Source organism: Nipponia nippon, unplaced genomic scaffold (genome assembly GCF_047370975.1).
Source record: "Nipponia nippon isolate SJK-2023a ecotype South Korea unplaced genomic scaffold, ASM4737097v1 scaffold_2, whole genome shotgun sequence".
Lineage (NCBI taxonomy): Eukaryota > Metazoa > Chordata > Aves > Pelecaniformes > Threskiornithidae > Nipponia > Nipponia nippon.
In genome coordinates, this window is record NW_028262336.1 from 27508273 (window position 1) to 27529013 (window position 20741).

At 41.8% G+C, this 20741-nt stretch overlaps 1 protein-coding gene across 4 annotated transcripts in view; it reads right to left on the reverse strand.

Moving 5' to 3' along the window:
• Window positions 1-20741, reverse strand: part of APP (amyloid beta precursor protein) — a 224362-nt gene that overhangs the window by 92951 nt on the left and 110670 nt on the right. For all 4 annotated transcript variants that reach the window (XM_087755993.1, XM_087755995.1, XM_087755992.1 and 1 more), the window contains exon 6: window positions 3834-4036. In XM_087755993.1, the coding sequence (XP_087612119.1) occupies window positions 3834-4036 (203 nt within the window). The remainder of the gene's footprint in view (window positions 1-3833; window positions 4037-20741) is intronic.

The following is a 20741-nucleotide window of genomic DNA, read 5'->3' on the forward strand; positions in this document are numbered from 1 at the left end:
GCTAGATCAATAAAGCTAAGAGCTATCATACAAACATCAGGCTACTTTTCTCTTGCTAGGAAACCAGCATACGGTCTCTCGCTTGCAACTGCAGATTGTAAACACAGTTAAATTCTTTCCTAACTGTTTAAAGGAATCCAGTTGAATTAGAGAAAGCAAAACCAATTGCTAAAGGGCAACATTATACGCTAGACGAGGCAGGTCAAGCTGAATGCTGCTGAATGCCCCGCATCTGCTGACAGGTATGCAAAGAAGCTGCCAGCTGTTTTCTGCCAGGCTGCCGTGCTGACCGGGCTGCTCTCCTTTAAATGAGACCTGATTGACTGCTATGTTGACGGGAAGCACTAAGCTGAAATTGCTTATTCTTTGTTGTACGCCAAGAGAGAGCAATTTTTCTTGTCACCTACTGTGCTGAAGGAGAGCAGAAACAAAATCACAAACAATTGCACATGACGGGGGAGCAGCGCTCCTGCTTGCTTCGGTCAGGCGCTGGAAGGATCACCTGGAGCCTGGATGCCTCGGGAGCAGCTCAGCAACACCCCAGAGGCGACGATGACAGAAGAAGTCAAACCGCTCCATTCCTTAAATCCTGGCCAGCAGAGAGTCACCTCCCTTGCTCCATATAGAGACCAAAGTCAAGAGCCACAGTTTTTCTGCAGGGCTTCATAGCCGAGCCACACTTTCTTCAGCACAAATTCAGTGATAAAAATCTCCCAGTCACCAAAGGTGAAAAATGTCAACCTGACATTAATTTCACTCTTTGCCTCCCTGCAACCTCTGACCCGCAACTGGCTGGATTTAACACCTCAACTCCAGCAAGAGCGTATCTGAAAGTTTAAACTGGCTTTGCAGCCCTGCTCCATGTGAACTGAGAGTAGAGATAGTTCTTCACAAAAGGCAGGAAAGTGAATACTGGCAAGTACCATGCTAGGAAAAATTGATTCACATTTCTGAATAAGCACTATAGCTTACAAAAATACGGTTGCTGCAGAAACTGAATGAAAAGACTGTCCTCCTGCCAATGACCTCTCCCATTCTCTAGGCAAGACTAACTTCCTTTACACTGGAAATAAGTTTGCAAGTAGTTCTGCTATTGCTATTTTGATCACGATTCATTAAAATATGCATAGAAATAAAATTGCCTGACAAATTGATTCTACAATAGCTCAAGTGTCTTTAAAGTATAACATTACATTGACGATTTTCAATTATTTATGGTTGATGGCAATCATTCAATTGACTTGGGGGAGAAAGGGCTCAGTACCAGCCCACAATTAGATCCTAATTTATGGTTTTAGAACAGTTGCTCTTTGTTGGTTTCACTTACAAAAAGCAACTCCTCTCAAATTGGACAAACCCACTCTCTGTGCTCTTTAATGCTAATGACATAATTTTAGTTACAGCTTCATAAAGCATACATAAAACTGGCTGTAAAAGGCCTGTGAAGAGCATCCTAGGATATGTTTTATGAACTGCACTTGGTAACGCTTGGGAAAAGTAGCCTGAGCAGAGCTCATGTCCATGAGAATAAAGCTCCGACACTTAACCCCATCTGGAAAGGCTTTCAAGATGTCTCCACAGGATGGACCACTTCTTAATACGTACATTGTCTACAAGGCACCTCTGCCTCTTTCATTTGCACTGACAGAGACAAACCTTTCTGTTTGCAACAGTAATACAACAGCAGATGCTCACCACAGCAGTTCCTGTGCTGGATCTGCTGACTGCATCAGGGAGACAGGGGCCCTGCAGGAACCCTTCTCTCAAGGGCAGCAAGGGAAGTAAAAGCAAGGGCCAAGGCTTTAAGTTATTTGGACATTTCTACATTTACACACAAGCAAGCATTTTGCATAGTGCAGCTCTGCCAGATACCAGTTACGCACAGTCAGGGAGAGGCTCGACACCTCCGTGCCCCAGGACGGCTGGAGGTCAGAAAGCCCAAAGGGCTGTGGCAGAACTGCGCTGAAAACTTGTGTTGGTAACAGATTGCCCTCACCTCACTTGCAGCAACACATATTTTACTCATAGTCACCCAAGGTAGGAAATTTTAGACTTGGGAAAAACAGGACAACAGCGTTTCATTATCGGCTAGAAAGTGTACACATTTCTAAAGGATTTTTAAAAGGTGGCTTCAATAGTTTGCCTCATCTCTTTTGTATTTCACATTCATATCATTACACACTATTTTCCTGAAGGCGAAACATCTTAACCTCTTTGAAATGTCAACCTCAGTAAAGAAACACGCTCTACCTAATTTGTCCTCAATTCCACTCATCCAAAATCCCATTAAAGTCAAGTGTTCTTTTTTTTTTTTTTCCTCTCTCAATATTCATTTACCAGCGAGAACAGGGCGTTTTATCCCCAGGTGGTGAAAGCTCACATATGGAAATATATTTAATTGGTTTAAAGATTTAAACATAATCTCCTCCCACCCCCTCCTCACTGAAATGGCTCTCCAATAACTGAGCAAAGCACTCGGTGCAGTTATGTAAGACAGAAACGCACAAGACGGCGTTGCCAGCCTTACAAAGAAACATTTGCAAGTGATTGTAGCAAAGCATTAGCACTTTTCATTAGCGAGCTTATCTGCACGTAGACTGAACAGATAAACCTAAATGAAGTAAAACTGTTTTTTCCAAAGCATCCCCTGGGCACCCTTCTGTCCCCGGCCCGTGTGATGAACCGTAGCCGGCAGCCCTCTGCTCCAGACCTGCTCTGCCAAACATCAGCACCACAGTTCCAGAGAAAAGGACGCTGCCACATGCAAAATGGGGGGTACTCCACTGGCACTTCAGTCCCAAGCATCCCCAGAGGCAGGGGGTGGGAAAGCAAGGGGAGAGGAAAGGAGCCAGGCCAGATGTTTTCTGCCTTGTTTCACAACCACCCTAATCGCTGCCATTCTTCCTCTGCCTCCTGCACGTCCCAACTCCTTTCTTTTCAACTGTAGCATTTAATCTCATTTTCTGCCATCATCTCCAGCACTTATTGGTAAAGATGTAAGCACTGTAGAAAAATCGTCATCTATCTTCATGAGATTTACACCATATGCAATTGTACTTATTAGAACAGAAATATAAGGATAATTCATTCAAATATGTATCATAGGAGAAATGTGGCATTTAAAAATATTATGTTGCTATGTTGGCTGTGGACTAGGGTAAAATTCAAAATTTAAAATGCAGTTATGTTAATAACTACAAAACATCATGAAAAACAAATTTTGGAAAGGAAGAGTTCTTTCTCACTCTATATTTTCTTTTTTGGGCAATGCATTCCTATTTCTGCCCATCCCTCCCCCCCCCATTAGTTAGGTTCACTTTTCTGCATAGTAATTTCTAAATTCACCTAATTTTACTGAATTACTAGCTTATGGAGAAATACTGGAAACAGGTATCTAACAGAAATCACACAAAAGTGACTAAGCACTGCTCTTAATATAAGAGACCAAACTAGCTAGTGCTACCTCCTGCTTTGAATTGACACTCCCTATCGTTCTGCAACACGTGCACATGGTAACCCACACACATACTTTTCCTGTGTTATTTGCTACATATGGCAGTCAAATTTTATTTAATATTACTTTAAAATAAACCCAACCTTTCTGCTTCCATCCACATCATACACAACGACCACACTTCATAGACAGACACCCCCAAAGACTATTTGTAATGGGAAAGGGGAGGGGATTCAACGTGCAAATTACCAAAGCCAAAGCATAACGATGCTGCAACTTAGGATATTTTGCTGTTTGGAACATTTTTTGTTGTAAAGGGCAAACATGCAAAGCAGCAGGATCAGTTTTCCAGCCCCAAGCTAAACGCCCATGAATTTACCTCTGACAACCTCTTCCACAGACTCTGTAGTTGTGGTGGTAGTGGTTGCAATACTCGTAGTTCTTTCAGTTGCCTCCTCATACTCTTCCTCTGTCTCTTCTTCAATTTCATCACCATCATCATCATCGTCATCAGCATCTTCATCTTCCACAACGGTTAGCTCCTCATCTTCTTCTGGTTGTTCTTCTACTACCTTATCATCACTAAAAGAAGAAAATTATAACATGTCAGCAATAAAAAGATTTCAACATAACAAAAGAGAACATTTTATTCAGAAAACTATAAGGACAAGAAGCTACCTGTTTCTCCATCTCCCTCCCCTTAAAATCAAAAAAGAAAGAATCAGGGACTCTGGAACGTCCCAATGAGTAAGAAATCAGAAATGCTAAAACACCCAAAAAAGTCAACATTAGCAGTGCAGCGAGAAAACCAGCAAGATGCCAGACTGGAGCTCCTCCTTTTGCACAGGAATGGAAAAAGAATCCCCACCAGCAATACCATATTTTGACATCTGAATAACACTCCGAACATGCTTGCTCCACGCTGCCGCCAACAGATCAATTTTTATTTTGAAAGAAGCTCCAGTTAGCTCAAAATGCACTCAGTTCATATGGACATGGAAAGGAGAGAGCTCCTTAGGACTTTCTCACCCAGGAGACACCTTAGTCAGAGGCTCGCTGTGCACTAACTTGCATACAGTTGCATGCACAGAGGACAACCAAGTGTTGAACTGACCTGGAATTGTCTACACTGACTGCTGCGTTTGTTTGTTCTGTTGCTAAAGTAGTGTTGTGAATGGAAGGAAAAGCCACTTCTACAGGAATTGTGCACAGAGCTGTCTGTTTTCACAAAGGACAGGACAGAGACAGTTGACACATGATGCTCCAGCTCATGTTTAGATGACTGTTGATAGTTTTTGTCTTTGAGGTTTTATCTCCTTCTGGCACCTGAAAGCAGACAGTGGCCATGACGTTGCCTTTCAGGATCTAACACCCAGAGGAGAGGACCCAGTTTTGGTCTTCTGTGTGACACCAGCACTGATGGAGAGGTGAAAGGCACATGGTTTTGCTGATGAGGCTGCCATCTCGGCCAACATGTGCAGCCGTTCAGCACGGCAGGCTCAGCTCAGATGCTCTGCACTACCACCACCGCTGTACAGCTGATCCATAAGGCCTCCATAAAAGACCTGTGGTACCAACACGTATTAGGATGGCAACACAAGCACCCCTGCGCTTACAAAGAAATCCCAAACTATTGGGCTAAATATTGTAATCCATCATAGTGCTTTAAATGCATACAACTGCCTAAAATCCTCAGGATTTAATCAGTCTTGGATGATAGGAGGGAATACTGCAGTTGACTATCAAATGCATTTGGTGGCTTAATATGCTGAGAATTTTCTGGCATCACTCTTAATTCTGAATGATACACAGGCAATAGGCCAAAAAAATGTACACTCAGTTACTGCTACTGTTGCTTTTGAAAGGCTTCCTAACTCAGTGCCCAGCTGTGGCAAGGTCTCAGGTTTGTTAATCTGATCTTCTACTTGATATTCACTACTAATGAGTAAATGATCTTTAAATATTCAAAAATGCAGTGACTTTCTGTCACCTTCATACACAAGAGGTTTTGCAACTTTTTCATAGCATCGCATATGCTCAAACCGCCTTTTATGTGAAGACAGCAACTTCTCTCCTTCACCTCATTTCAGAGGCCAAGCCTGTAATATTTCACTTTATAATAGGTTGCCTACTACAATTCTGAAAGTGAACTCAAGAGCAAAAAGGAGGACAGTACAATCTTTCTTAATAGGGTATAAGAAGAAGTTAAAAAATTGATAAAAATCTTGTATGCCACAAGTCTGACTCTACTAGGAGAAAGCTAAGTCTCTGTACAAACAAGAATGAATCTCCTGTTCCTTTCTCCCCAAAATATTTGGCCTCCAGAAACACAAGGGAGATTGAAAGTAATAATGAAGCTTTCAAGCCCAGGTAGGTTATAAAAATGGATGTGGTAACAGCTAACTTGCAGATAAGTCTGAATAAGAGATGACCTGTTTCCATTTACATGGGGGAAAGACTGAAAAAGGGGCACAAAACCACTGGGTTCTTCTCTTAATTTCTTGATTTCAAAGAACTGGCTTAGAAATTTCACCACGTCCACTGTATGGCTTTCCCCTGCCATTCTGATTTCAGTATGTCCAAAATTTTCTGCTTTGTTTTTAGTAATTCCTTTCTGAGCAACAGATTTCTTCTGTTTTTATTTTTCTTACCAAGTATTTCACCTTTTTATGAGCATGAAATAAATGTTATATGTACACCATAGCCTTTCAACTGCAAGATTGAGATCGATTTATAAGTCCAGTATCTGTTTCTGATCTCCAGGTTAAGGGGCTTCAAGTCTTGGCTAGCTACAGACATTTAAACTAGGAATGCTACGTATAAAACATGTAGGTTTTGATCAAGAGCATCAGACACCATATGCCTTTCAACATTAAAGCAAGCTGCTCTCTGTCTTTCTCTCACCTAAGCTACAAACACAGCATGCTTTAAAAAAAGTGCAATTATTTTTCCTCTTCCTTTCACATCAGTGATCACTCTCAGATATTGGCAAGCTCATAAATTTAAAAAAGGACAACAAAAACAACCTAATGAAACAAACAAAGGAAAGTCAATCAGTCACATGGAAAGCCACTTCAAAAATAATTTGCATGTGTGCATCCAATGTTCATCTGTTTTCAGCTACACAAAAGCAATCAACTCAGCTATGTCAGTCCACAGCATTTTGCCGGGAAATTCTCAGCATCAAGGCCAAGCTTCCCCCCGCCCCCCCCCCCCCTTTCTTTTTTCTTTTTTAGGGGGTGTGATGGTGAAGGGGGTGAAGGGGGCAGGATGAAAGAAGACAATTCTCTGTATGTATTGGTTGGCTATGCCCACAATCGCAGGAGGCCCTGGTTTCCTCTCCAGTAACCTACCAGAAGTAAATGCTTAAGGGTAGCCCCCACCTGCATCCCCTTTATGACTTGCTGCTTGCTGAAGAACTAGACATCTGAGAAGGTAAAAAAAAAAGCCCGAAGTGATGGAAGACTAGAACAGTTTATGGGATCAGGCTCCTGAAAATATTCTAAAAAACTTGCACAAAAATGTACTGGAATATTCCTACTACTATTTTGAACACTCCTAGACAAGTCATATTTCTGCTAGCAACATATTCTGCAAGACTCAGTCACAAGGATAGTATTTCACAGGATTATATTTTATTGCAAGTTTCAAGAAAAAGGAACAATGAAAAGAAAAGTGGTTTTGCCTTAGATTTAGATACCTAAATGGAAGTGAGAGCATTGCTATATACTTATGGAATTAAGATGCCTGAAATTGTTGGCTTTAGAAGGTCATTTCCCTATGATTAGGTTTTAAAAACTCTCATTGTACAGAAGTGTGAAGCTACACTTAGGTTCTACAGAAGCACTCCAGGCTTTCTCTAAACATAATTATTTTCCCAGCTGTCTACTTTATTTTTATTTATACAAAGATGAGTTAGTCTCTTCCCCTATTAGTACTGTCTTCCAAAGAGAAGCGGATGGAGAGATGAAGTGCTTTATGCTCTCTTAACAAGTTTCTTCTCGAATGAAGCCAAATACCAGAAACTACCTGGACTGGCATTATTCTGGCGGTTTAATCACGCTCAGCTATACCACACAGTATCGCAGACCAAACGGCACGAATACACAACAGGCAGGGACGTATCCTAGCAAGGCCTAAGAGTAACAGCAGCAACAGTTTCACATTAGGTATCAAGGCTACCCACTAAGCCACACACTCCTAAGAGTCAATCGCAGTAACCATGCTCAGCGGTGCCTACTGAAGGTGACCACACGGTCTCAGAGGCGACGGGTATGAAAGAGGTGAGAAAAGCGACAGTACCCTGCAGCCCCTTAGCAGCACTCCCAGGAGCCAGGGGGAAGGAGGAGATCCCCCAGTATTTGTCAGGCATCAGGGGACTTGGAGCCTCATGCTTGAAGACACAGGTTTAATATAAACAATGCTACCTCTTGATGCGCTTCTGCTGCAAAGACAGTGGGTGGACTTCACGTATTTGTAGTATTAGAAAAGGTACCACGTCTTGTAAGAAACATGAAAAGTTATGCTTGGCTTCGTTTCCTTAGATTTAACCACTGTTATCATCCTGGCTCTTCAAAGAGCATGCATGTGAGAGGGACAATAGAGAGCAACAGAGAAGGGAATGAAGTTATACTTCAAAATTTGGAATAAAGCATCAACTTTTTAAACCGAGACAAAACCCTCTCTTGCACAGTGTTTAGAGCTGTTTCTCCCTGTCATGCTGAATGCTCTGGTACCGTTCACATTTCTCAATTAGCACCACCACGGTGCTGTTTCCCAGACAGCATGTCTAACTTCTGCACATCTTTTATCACAGCAACCAGTGTAAATCCACCATTTTCAAACAAAGTTTTACTACTAAATGAATGTGGATACTGACTTCTTTCTCAGAAGTCTTGGAGTTTTATTCAATAGTAATACCAGGTGTGCTTACTTCCTAGTATTATTATTACATTTTACCTTCTTCTGTAAACAAGTATGACTCAGTCTCGTTTCTCCTGGAACCACGATACCTTGTGTCCTGGTTTTGGTTGGGATAGAGTTAGTTTTCTTCCAGGTAGCTGGCAGAGTGCCGTGTTTTGGATCTAGCATGAGAATAATGTGATAACACACTGATGTTTTAGCTGTTGCTAAGCAGTGCTTACACTAGGCAAGGACTTTTCAGCTTCTCATGCCCTGCCAGCAAGAAGCTGGGAGGGGGCACAGCCAGGACAGCTGACCTGAACTGGCCAAAGGGCTATTCCATACCATATGATGCCATCCTCAGTATTTAAACTGGGGGGGAGTTGGCTGGGGGGCAACAACTGCTGCTCAGGGACAGGCTCAGCATCGGTCGGCGGGTGGTGAGCAGTTGCATCACTTGTTTTTCCTGGGTTTTGTTCCTCTCTCCCTTTTTGTTGTTTTCCTTTTCATTGCAAATTATCATCATTATTATTATTATTATTATTATTATTATTATTATTATTATTATTATTATTATTATTATTATTATTATTATTATTATATTTCAATCATTAAACTGTTTTTATCTCAACCCATAAGTTTTCTTACTTTTGCCCTTCTGATCCTCTCCCCCATCCCACCGTGGAGGGATGGGTGAGCGAGCAGCTGTGTGGTGCTTAGCTGCTGACTGGAGTTAAACCACAACACCTTGACAGCTTTTTCTGTATATTCCCTTGATACCATCCCTGCCAGGGTTTTATTAGCACCACAGACTGCAGTGTCTTGTTTACAAGGAATTGCTGACATTTTGCCTTAGCTTAGTGGTGCCAGTGACAGGATTTTTCAAAGGCTGCTCAAAAAAATTACTTGATACACTGATAAGTTCACAGATTTGTAAAGCCATATTATCATCATCTGAATTTAACAGTTCCTCAGTTAACAACGGAGGTAAATTGTTAGGCTTGAATGCAGCCATGAAAATACTTGCAACCCCCCCAGACAACATTCGTATATCTCAGTCTCCTGGCAGTGGAGACTTTTAGCAAGGAGGGCCAGCACTTCCCTTTCATGGTGGACGCAGAGGTCATCATGGCTTTGAACCTTCCACTTCAACCTCCTCACATATGGGATATTAAAATCCATTCGCCCTATCATGGAAATGATGCTTCCTTTGAGCGTCCAAGTAGCACGCTGGGTAATTAATACACATCATCTACGCTCCTGTGTGTGGTGAAACGGGGTACTTGAAGTTTGGTGGTTTCAGCTCTGTTTCCAATGCTGCAGACACACTGGGGTTCCGGGCAGCCTTAAGAGGTAATCGGTTCCATTGACTCCAACAGAAACATACGGCCCACTCCGATGGACGTATTTCTGGTTTTAAAACACATACTCCTGTACCGCTCATGCTAGTATGCACCTAAGCACATCGTTACAAGCAACATTTAAACCATGGATCTGTAATGTATATCTAATAACTTCCTTTTCTCAATACAGCACTGCAGTAAGAGCTGGCAGCAATCTATTACTCAGTTCACTTGGAAGCATGCATCATCCTGTTACTTTGTGAAGATAAAACTGAAGGAAACGTAAAGGAAAGTGAAGGAAAGCAAACTTCTTGCTGTTCAAGGAACAAGAAAACATTAGTAATTGAGAGTTTACTTTCCGTATTCCAATAACCTGCAACAGGGACAAAGCCAGAACACAGATGAAAAGAATGATGAGTTTTCTTTCTAACTGTTTCAGAACTCATGGGGCCACAGCATAAGCTACGTTTTAAGAAGAGGTTTCTGTCTCCAGCTATTAACTTCATACAAAAACGTGGCAAAGCTTTCAATTTAGGATAACAACTAACTATGGACTAATTACTGGCTTTGGGAAGCGGCTCACGTTTGTCCACAATAAATGCTCATCCATTTGGATGTATTTAAACCATGATTTTACCAAGTAACTTGAACAAAAACATCTACTCCATCAGCGCGTAAAAAAGAATGAAAAGGTGTTCAAGACAGATGTTTTAATATCTGGAAAGATTAGCATTCACTACACTTTGCAACTATATTTTATTGCAAATAGATTCCATCTGGACTGTGGTTTTTACCAGCCACCAAGCCTGAGCAAATAGCTGGGGGAAAGCCAATTCCAGGAAAGGAACCGAATCAGCAGTAGCAACAAGCCGCCATCTGCCTACAGAGAGCAAGGCCATGTATGCTGGCTCTGGACAGCTGTGGGAATTAACACAGGAGAAGCAATTGCTGCATGTAACTTGCAGCCTGTGCTCTTTCAGTGTAACAGGCCAAGCTGATGGTAATTTATGCATCCCTAACCTTCACTACTGCAGGTGCCATCATCCCAGTTTCCAGCATCTTGTGCTTCATCCTCCCAAAAGCACAAAACCCCCCAACTCTCTATAGGTTCTACAGCTCCCCCAAACGAACTCCAGGAAACATGTGATGGGACTGGATTGTCAAGTATTCAGCCTTGGTCTAGTTTTGCTTCCAGCAAAAGATTAATGATGAGCACAGATACCTATTTATCCCAATGTACAGGAAAGCTCCAGAGCACAAAGCTCTTTAACTTTGGGAGTGGAAATGGACAGAACCAACTGTGAATCTCTACATGCTTTAAGAGTTAATGACATGAGAAAACACAAAACAGAAACACAAAGCAAATTAGAAGAGCAGGACACATGCTTGGAATCCAAACCAGAAGATGAGTGCATTTGAGATGGCCTAATTACCAGGCTTCTGGTTAAAAGCAATTCAGAAAGCTAATAGGCAAGGAATCAAATTCTTCCTCAACAAGCACGCACATCAGAGGCCTGGGGATTTTCCACCTAATGTTTTTCCAAACCTTGCATGCTAGAAAAATTTCTTCTGACCAAAGGACGAGATTTCTCAGGAACTGGGTTTGATCCCACCACCGCACTCCTCTGAATGGTGTCACTAATTAAACATTATGAATCAACACAGGAACTACTTAAGGCTAAAAACTAAGCCAACAGCGCACTTTGGCACATGAGCACTCACCTCACTGTACCTTCTGTTATTTAACTTTGGCTTTGGTACACTGGCCAACTTCAAGACTAAGTTGAGTACACCAGCGATGTGAAACTGAGTATCCAGGCAGTAAATTCAAACAAGAACTACCAAAGTAATTTTGCACGGGGTAGAAGAGAGAAAAGGAAGTCAAAACCAAGTGTGAAATGAAGATTTCAGCATTCACCTTGAAAGTCTGGGAGTAGGGAGTTATACCAAAAAGGTCTATTTTCCTGAAGTATGGGGGAGGTGGGAACAGACAGCAAGGCAAGAATTAAACCGCACTGCAGTTGGGAGATTAGGCACAGAGTCAGGAAAGAAAAGGGTTATGCCAGACCTCCAGTCTATGTAACTGATCTTTTAAATGGCTTACTGGCATCGAAGTCCAGAAAATTACAGTGATTTACAGAATTGAAAGTCTGACCCACAAGGTATCTCAGCAGTAATGTTTCTGGTCTGTCTGTTAAGCGACCACAAAAGCACAAACTGCTTAAAACCTGCCTTCGTTATTTTCATTAGGGTTGGATTATACTAGGTTAGTAAATCAGGTATCTCACAACAAGAAGAAATAGTGCAATATTCAGACACATATAAACACCTATAAAGAGACAGTTAAACTTTTAAGAATTCAGATGGGCACCTTCCATTGCACAGCAAGTCAGGATGAGCAATTCATATTGCCTAGCATTTTTCAGACATTAATTTTGTCACTTCTAATTATTTTCCTTTTTGTTTTCCTTTACTGAAGAGGTTGCAATTATGTTTATTTTCAACATTTCCTAATAGGAAAAAAAAAATGAAATAAGCTATTTCAAGAAGTGTCACATCGGCTGCTTTTGAGTTCTTAGACCTTATCAAACAACTGAATTATGTGTGTCAGACTGTCTCTCTCCTTTTACTGTATTTTTTGTAACCTTTTATGCAAAAACAATACCAGAAATGTGCCTGGTTACATTAACTTTGATAGAAAACAAGGAAAGCTGCACTAAAAATCTTTTAATCTAATTTTTAAATGGAACATTCATAAAAACCAAACACACATTCCTTGCCCTGCTGCCTCTGACAGATACATTTATATGTTTCCCCATAATTAAACAAGAAGGTGTACTTTGTACCGTTAGAAATTTCTTTCCACAGCTGACCTGCTTAAAGAGACGGGTGTACGAGGTAGCATGTAACATTTGATCTCGTGCATTCACAGAAGGTACCTGTTGACTGATATGCAAGAACACTTTTTCAAAACTGACCTGGTTTTCTCTCTGAAACAAAGCCTTTGCTAGTGTTACTGTTCTGGCAGTTTTCTTTGGAAGATGGAGGATTCAGCAAGAAGTATGTCATTTTTAGAGAAGGGCAGAGTAATAATATATTTAACCCATATTCTTTCTCACTTCGATTATTTTGCTAAAGAGAAACTTAAATACTAGAAAAGTAAACATATTTGCAAACCCACAAAATCAGGCTCTGTGCGCCTGATGACACTGAATAAATATTAAATTCAAAATCCTGACACAAAAATGAATTAAGACTGAATATGATGGAAGAGGGCAAAGCGAAGGTCGCCTGTGCAGCCCTATTTCAGCCAGCTTGAGAATCAGCAGAAAAATCTGGATCTGTTACATCACGGTTGTTTCCACAAAACCTCTGCCATACTCAGAATGGACTATTCAGCGTGTCTTTGTCCAACCTGCTATCCTACAGCTTACCCAAGGCAGACAGTGTGAACTCTCTACCAAACCAAGTACTTGCCCTGTTTGTGGAATTCATCGTCTTGGTACACTCACACAACACCACCATGGTAAAACTGGAAGAATAGCTGTGTTTTACAGTTGGGAAAGCAAACAAAAAAATAGCAGCAGCATGTAATAACTCTGGATGCTCAATTTAAGACACTGAACAACATTTTTCAGAGAATGTGCCATCTTAAACTTTTTAAATACAGCTGCCACCAGCAGCAGCTGCAAGAGGCCAGGACTTCTGCAGAGCATATTATCTCCACCCACATAGCCAGAAGAAAAAGGGGCACCTTTTGTACCAAGCTTTTTGTGGTGGCCACAGCATGCCAAACCTAGCAGAAGACTCTCATGGCAGAAGCAAGCATAGATCCAGTTCTCCAGGCCAACCTTTTACTGTTTTAACCTTTTCTTTTTCACTCAGGTCACAATTTGAGTGTTATTTTTTCCCCAGCAGTGATCAAAATAGAGATCCCATGTGAAGAAATGGCTTGTCATCATGTAACCAAAGCCAAAATATTTGCATTGGGGATTAGAAGCCTCTTCTGTCAGGAAAAAAAAACCTCTATATGTTTTTGCTGTTGCATCCATGTATTTGAAGTGTGTAGCCTTTGTTAGAAGGCAAAGGGAAAAAAAGTACTTACTACAGAAAATGCTTTACTATACTGTGCTGGTAACAGCACAACCTCACAAGACATGAAATTCTTAAATTTCCACAAACCACCCCAATGATGAGCTCTTCTTTCTAGTACAGACCACAAATATCACTGAAAGGTAAAATAGAGCAGGAAATGCTCGACAACTTTATGGAAGGATATCCAGCTATGCATCCTGCGGCACACAGTCATGCTGGTGTGACAGTATGTGTTGAAAAACCCAGCTGTAAATTTCTCGCTTCCTATTTTTTAATGCATTAAAAGCGCTTGAAATGAGGTGGTATGTATCACGATGTCACAAGAACTTCTCAGAACATCTCGCAGACATATCAGAAGTGTTTCTTGAGTTCATTACTACACGAACATATACGTGGAACCTTTCTCTCCCACATTTCAGTCATCACAATTCATTACAACTTAAAATTTTTGCCTATTAATTAAGGAGGACATGGCAGCCAATGGCTCTGTTTTGTGAGGTCAAAAAAACGTAACCCTTCTCTGCAAGTCAACCTTCTACTAAACGTGCAGGTTTGATGCCATTTACCGCCTGAAACGAGCTCAACATTCACTTAAGCCATATAGGTAGCCCGCACAGCTAGCAAACTGCTTTTACCAGGGGTCATGAAAGCCTGGCTATCTTCTACTCATCACTTCCTCAATTAGATTAATTCTCTCCACCCATAGCCTCATCCATCACTTCAGTTAATGGTTTATACTCAAATGGTGATTGAATTTGCCAGCTCAGCATCACTGTAATTACCTCTCAAAGCAATGCACTGTTTCATCAATTCCATTCTAACTTTACTTGCCCTAATAAGAAATCAAACACTTACCAGTCTTTCTAGATTCATTAATGCTCTGGTGTTTCTATACTTTCTGAATTTTATTTTAACAACCTCCACGTTAAAAAGGAAAAAGATTGCGATTAAAAATACATCATGAACTACCCGAATATTAAGTAACAGCCAACACGAGAGGCAAACCCAATTATTGTAAGAATGTGAGACACAGAATATGCTAATAGCATATAAAACATGCGAATAGGACAAAATACTCCTACAGTTACTCAACATAAGCAGTAACATTATGCCTACCTTTTGGTGATGCCTTAGTTTCATTTATAAAGAAAAGCAAATGGGTTTTATCATTAAAATACTTATAAAAGCACAGACGTTCTTAGATAAGCTCTACTGTTAATAATGTTTTAGAACAGGTATAAAGCACTTTTTTCTATTTTAGTTTCTAACAGTTCTACTACAAAAATCAAGAAGATATGAACTTCCAACCAGTTAGCTGAAATATTATACTGCAAAAATCAGAACACCTTCCACACTATCAGCCCAAATGAACTCAGTTTCTCTGAAATATCAATTTACTGATGGACAATTCATGTAGTGCAAAATTCCCCTATTTTAATAACTAGCATTAACCTACACTGATGGCAAACTTCAGAGGAGGGGAAAAAAGCAAGAAAAACTAAGCAAGTTTGTAATTCCTAGTGTTCATTTTAGGGCACTGACTCCCAATTAGGAACAATTTGTATTAGGACAGCTGACGAGAACGCTGCCTCTGGCTGCACCCCTCCCCGTTCCTGTGTCATGGACGACTGAGCTCCCCACCAAGCAGGCCCTGAAGCACTGCCATAGGCATACCACTGCTGGCACAAGGTTCAGTTTTCCTTAAATTTCAGGGGTATCAACAGCCTACAGCTCAGTCTGCACACTACGTAAAAAGGGAAATCTTTTTATCCATCTAAATGCAAGTTATTTCCTGCTTCTAAGTCAGAACCTGCAGTACAGGCCCTTCGTCCAGCTTCACGCCTGGTTCAGCTTCACTGGCTCAATTGCTTGGGGAGTATGGGGTGGATTTTTCTTTAAGTTCTGTTTTTTTTTAAAGAATCATTTAGGAGATTCCCACTGGAGCATTTCTCACTGAAACTTTAGAAATTGACTTTCCAATTTAATGAAAAACCTTATATCAACAAGAACTTGTTGTTTGTTTTAACAGGAGTGACAAGATGGCTTGAAAACAGATGAATACTCAACGGAGACAAAATGTTGATTCCAGTGAGTGTGTTTCCAATGAAGAATTTAGCCTCGGCACCTTCCTTTTTCTTGATCAGTAAGACTTTTTTAGCTTTAGAATAATAAAAACTTCAAAAGGACTCCAGATATCCCATTTCTATGTTCTTCAGACAAACCTTTTGGGCTCAGAGTTGGACTTGCAATTAAGCCTCAGATTTTTGACTCAATGCTGCAAGACAACATTAACAGTAAGAACAATGGGAGAGAAGGAGGAGGAGGAGGGAAGAATGGTCAAGAAACATAATGTCACTACATACTAGATACAAGCATGAAGAAGCAGGTAGAAATTGAAGGATTTAAGAAGTAGTAAGAATCTTGGGAATATCTGCCCCCCGCTTCCCTGCCTTGATTTCTGCATCAACAACGCTCTGTATCCAGACACCGTTCAGGGCCTGACTCTTCCTCAGGCCTGCAGCACCTCCCCACTGCCTGGGGACCCTGACACCCACACGGCCGCAGCAGGGGTTCACTCCAGGTGTCAGAAGATGGTCTCCCTGCAGGCGTCCTTAAACGGAGGACACCCAGCTGCTGACAGCCAACACAGCACGCATGGCTGAAAGCCTGTCCATTAAGGCTCTCTAGGGCCGCAACACAGAAAGCTCGCTTTGAAATGGGAGGAGGCAATGCATATCAACACCACCACCTTAATCCTCCTAGTTTTGCCAATTTTTTTCTCCATGTTCAAGCTGTGTTTCTTTCTTCCAGCTGTAGTTCAATTGCCAAAGAGACTGAAGTACCCATCAGAGCAACAGATAAAGAAGATCAGAGCATTTTGGTTACTTTTTCTTAATCTCCCTGACCAGTTAATATGCAATGGCCAGAAATATGCCTGGGTCAAACAATCCCCTAAAGGCTCTTCTTTCGTGCTGTATTTCCAAATAAAATTTTCTGGGGGCAGATGAAGAGGTGAGCAGGGAAAAAAGGGTGAGAGGGACACAGGGAGATGTAATGGGGAGAAACGGGGCAAGAGGATTTCATGCTTTGGATAGTCCATGTCGATGGAACACCGTGAGCATGGAGAACACTAAAGAATGGCCATGCCAGCTGTAGCATTTACCTGCGTTCGCAATTAAAATATCAACAGCTTCCTGACTCTTGCCTGCATTAGATCTCCCACTACTCCCACGCAGAGACCCAAAGGGAACTAAGCACTACTAGTCAAAGCTACACTTGCAAAAGGAAAGAGAATTTCCCAAGTATAGAAATGACTAAACCCCATTAAATTTGACTTTTAAAATCCTTATACTTGACTTTTGTATACTACTGAATTTACTGGCTTATGTGTCACTATTTAAACTTAGGCATTTTTCATAAACATGTGCCACAGGCAGACATCCCAATTGCCTGTCTGCCTACTTTGTGTCAAGGCAGTAGGGTGACATACCACGAGGACTCCGTGTGTTGTTGTATCAGGTCAGGGCACTACATGACCATGGCCAATTTAAACGCACCTTGTGACATCCTGATTTAATGACAGCACACTGGGGAATTTCAGTTGTAAATAATTTGATGCTGAGGTTAATTTGCAGACATTTCTGAAGGGAAGACACTAGGTAAAATGTGTGTTGCCATCTTTGTACCGCTTAAGTCATAAAGACAAAAAAAGAGCTAGAAAGCGAAAGAAATTAAATGCACACTTCCTCCACATCAAGTGAGGATCTCTAGCAAATTACTCAGCAAAGCAATTCTGTCAGGCCCCTGTGACTCCTCTTCCCCAAATGCTAGAACAAGACCGATAATTAAAAGCATAGGGTCTCACCTGGAAACAATTCAGCCTAACAGGCACATATACAATGCTGCTTCCACCATTAGAAAAAATTGCCAAGTTTTAAAAGCCTTCCAGGATTTCTTGGATTAGAGCTGGAGGAGGCAATTAAGAAAAACCTCATTTTTTCCAGATACCATTGACAAAAAAAAGCTCTTTATGGAGTCAAAAAGTATACAGCCCTAACTATTTTTTTGCAGCATCTAGGAAACAAGCACTCATCCTTCAGCTCAGTCTGGTACAGGGTTGCAAACATGATTACCATGCTATATAGCACAAATTGATTTTAGTTTTACTTCACAGATGCCTAATTATCAGCACAAACTGGACTGCACACTTTTGGATTATTTATTGTAGTAAAAAACCTACCATATTAACTATCCTAATGCAAGAATGAACAAACCATAAAACTTCGCTTGGCAGAAGTTTATGAGAAACTGTAAACCAAACCCTTATAAAATACACTATTCCCTACAATGCGACATTTACAACACTACCCAATCATTACATCAGCCTGAACATACATTTTATACACCAAATAGACAAAATTAATTTGGCCTAACCTGCTGAGGGAAAAACAATGAGAAATTAAACCTCCTAGTTTGCACCTTGAAAATATACTCAGATTTTTCTAGATGAAAAATGAGACTTGGCTGAAGTTAAGGCACTATCTTCCACTCCTGAGCCACAGGACTTAAAGAAAAGCTTTCCATATAACTCTCAACAGTGAGACTTACTGTGCCTCAGTTTCCCTGCTGTGAAAGAAGGAAAAAGACAGCAGCTTGTTTCCCCGGTGGGAAGGAACCATGCACAGCAATGGGAAGATGAGGAGAGGCACGTATGGAACAGATGTAGACAGAGAAAACCTAAAAGTTTCCAGCTTGGCCATCGCTCCTAAAGATGTTCAACCTTGGACACCAAGGACGCCAAAGCTTCTAGCAAGTGCCCAAGTACAGGCAGGAGGGCCACAAGGCTGTGCCGAGTCTCAAGGGCAGCCAGAGCTTGCAGGTCACTTGACTGAGCTGTAGCTACGCAGGGAGAGCTCTGCAGCTATATTGAAAGCCAGCACCTGCATCTGGCTGTCCCTCAGGCAGTCTTCAAGGTAAATTTTAATTAAAGGTGTGGATAACAGCAAGGAACACCACTGCTGAAAAATGCTCGTGACCTCTTAGTCAGAGTTATACGCTATTTCAGGATGAGTATGACATCATGCGATTTCAAAAGCATGGGCGGATCCTGCCTCTTGGCCTCATGAACAAAAAGGGGGTATATCACACCCGTCACCAAAATACACTCTCCCTCCTTTCCCCAAATACTGCCAACAAGTCACACAGGCAAGCCACATCTTTTTACACCCAGCCCCAAGTGGTGGTCAGATGCCGCACAGGAATAACATCCGTCTGTGACGGCACTGCAGCCCAAGCTGCCTCCATGTGCCCTCTGATGGTGCGGATACAACGTGCTGCTGAGCTTTGCTTCCTCCTGTGCAGAAGAAAACACCCACGACAAAACAAAAAAGAAAATACCGTGCTCCAGAGAAACTGTTGGGGGTAAAAACACAAGACAGTCTGAAAAAGGGCGCTTACAAAACTAACAGCTGCAATGTGGTTTTCTCTAAATATTCTGAATCATAAATGCAAATATTTTAAAATTTAGACCTGAATAGTTTGAGATATAAAGTTACTTCAAAATACATCACCTACGTTTGTTGGATTCTGCTTTGTCATGACAGGACTTTTGAGAAACGAGGATACAATCATTTGCTTTTCAGGTTGGCACCTCCACCTCAAACACGTCACCTTCACTTTGATGTGGGTGTTTTAAAGCAGCCACAGCCCTTCCGATGGCCCACGCACCGAGGCACGTGGCGGTCACTGTGCCACCACTCACTGACGGGGCTTCGTGCCCAACGTTTTCCAGTATCATTTTTACAGAGATGGGAGCGTGAAGCAGCCAGCCTGGAGGTTTTGCTCCCCAGGAGAGGTATCAGGCACAGGCAGGGTGAGACAAACCCACAGCTATCAAGCAGAAGGATCCACAGCCAGATGTAAGAAACAAGGAATATGAAATCCTGCAGCTGGGGTCATTTACAGCAGACTGGTTTCTGCTTAGGTGAGAGGAGTGGGCTGTGTTCTAGCTGGACCACTTGGTGATTCTAAATACTGCATATATTGAGATATGCATGGCAAAAGCTTCTAAAAGGCCCTAATTGTTGTGCAACAGAACCAAACTCAGATCTTAACAAAACAAAAGAATAGAAGAAAGAGCAATTACTGAAGTATTCATGTGGTACTGGCAACTAATTTTAGCCAGAAATCATGAGTTCTGGGTAGAAATGGGCAAAAAGAGTCAACCGAGTAACCACTGCAAGAGGAATGCTGTGGAATTCCCGCCACAAACCACAGTAGAGTAACGGCATGAAAGCCTTCTCCTAAAGGACTGTCTCCTATCTTCTAATTTCCATATCTTTGCATGAACAAAATACTTGTAACAGCCGCCACAAAAACAACCGGCAAAGCAAACACAAGACTTCTCCAGAATGACTGAGTGAGTGTGTGTGGGTGTGTGGGGGTGTGTGTGCGCGCGCGCGTGCGTGTGTCTATGTGTGTGTGTGTGTCTCTGTGTGTCTCTGTGTGTGTGTCTCTGTGTGTGTGTCTGTGTCTGTGTCTGTCCGTCCGTCCGTCCCCCAAAACGCACAGCATCCATCTCATGATTTACACTGTACCCTGTGTACGTTAAAAGCCGTCAACTGGAAGACACCAACAACTTGTACGCACTTGATCTGACCCAAGTAAAAGCTATCACGATTCCTAAGTGAGGAAAATACTTTGATGGATACTTTGCCCAACTGATCTGCTCATGGCGTACCCCCTCCCTGCCCAGAGAGGTGCTCCATGAAGAACCCAAACCTCCTCTGACAGAGGGCTTTGCTTCAGACAGAGCTGCTGAGCAGCGGGGCCGGCGTTTGCTGGCGCACGAGCTACCAGCCCCTTCTCGTCCCTTCGTGCCGTGTCACCCCAAGGATGTACTTACACACAAAGGGATTTTAAACTCTTTGGAAGACGAAGCGAACATT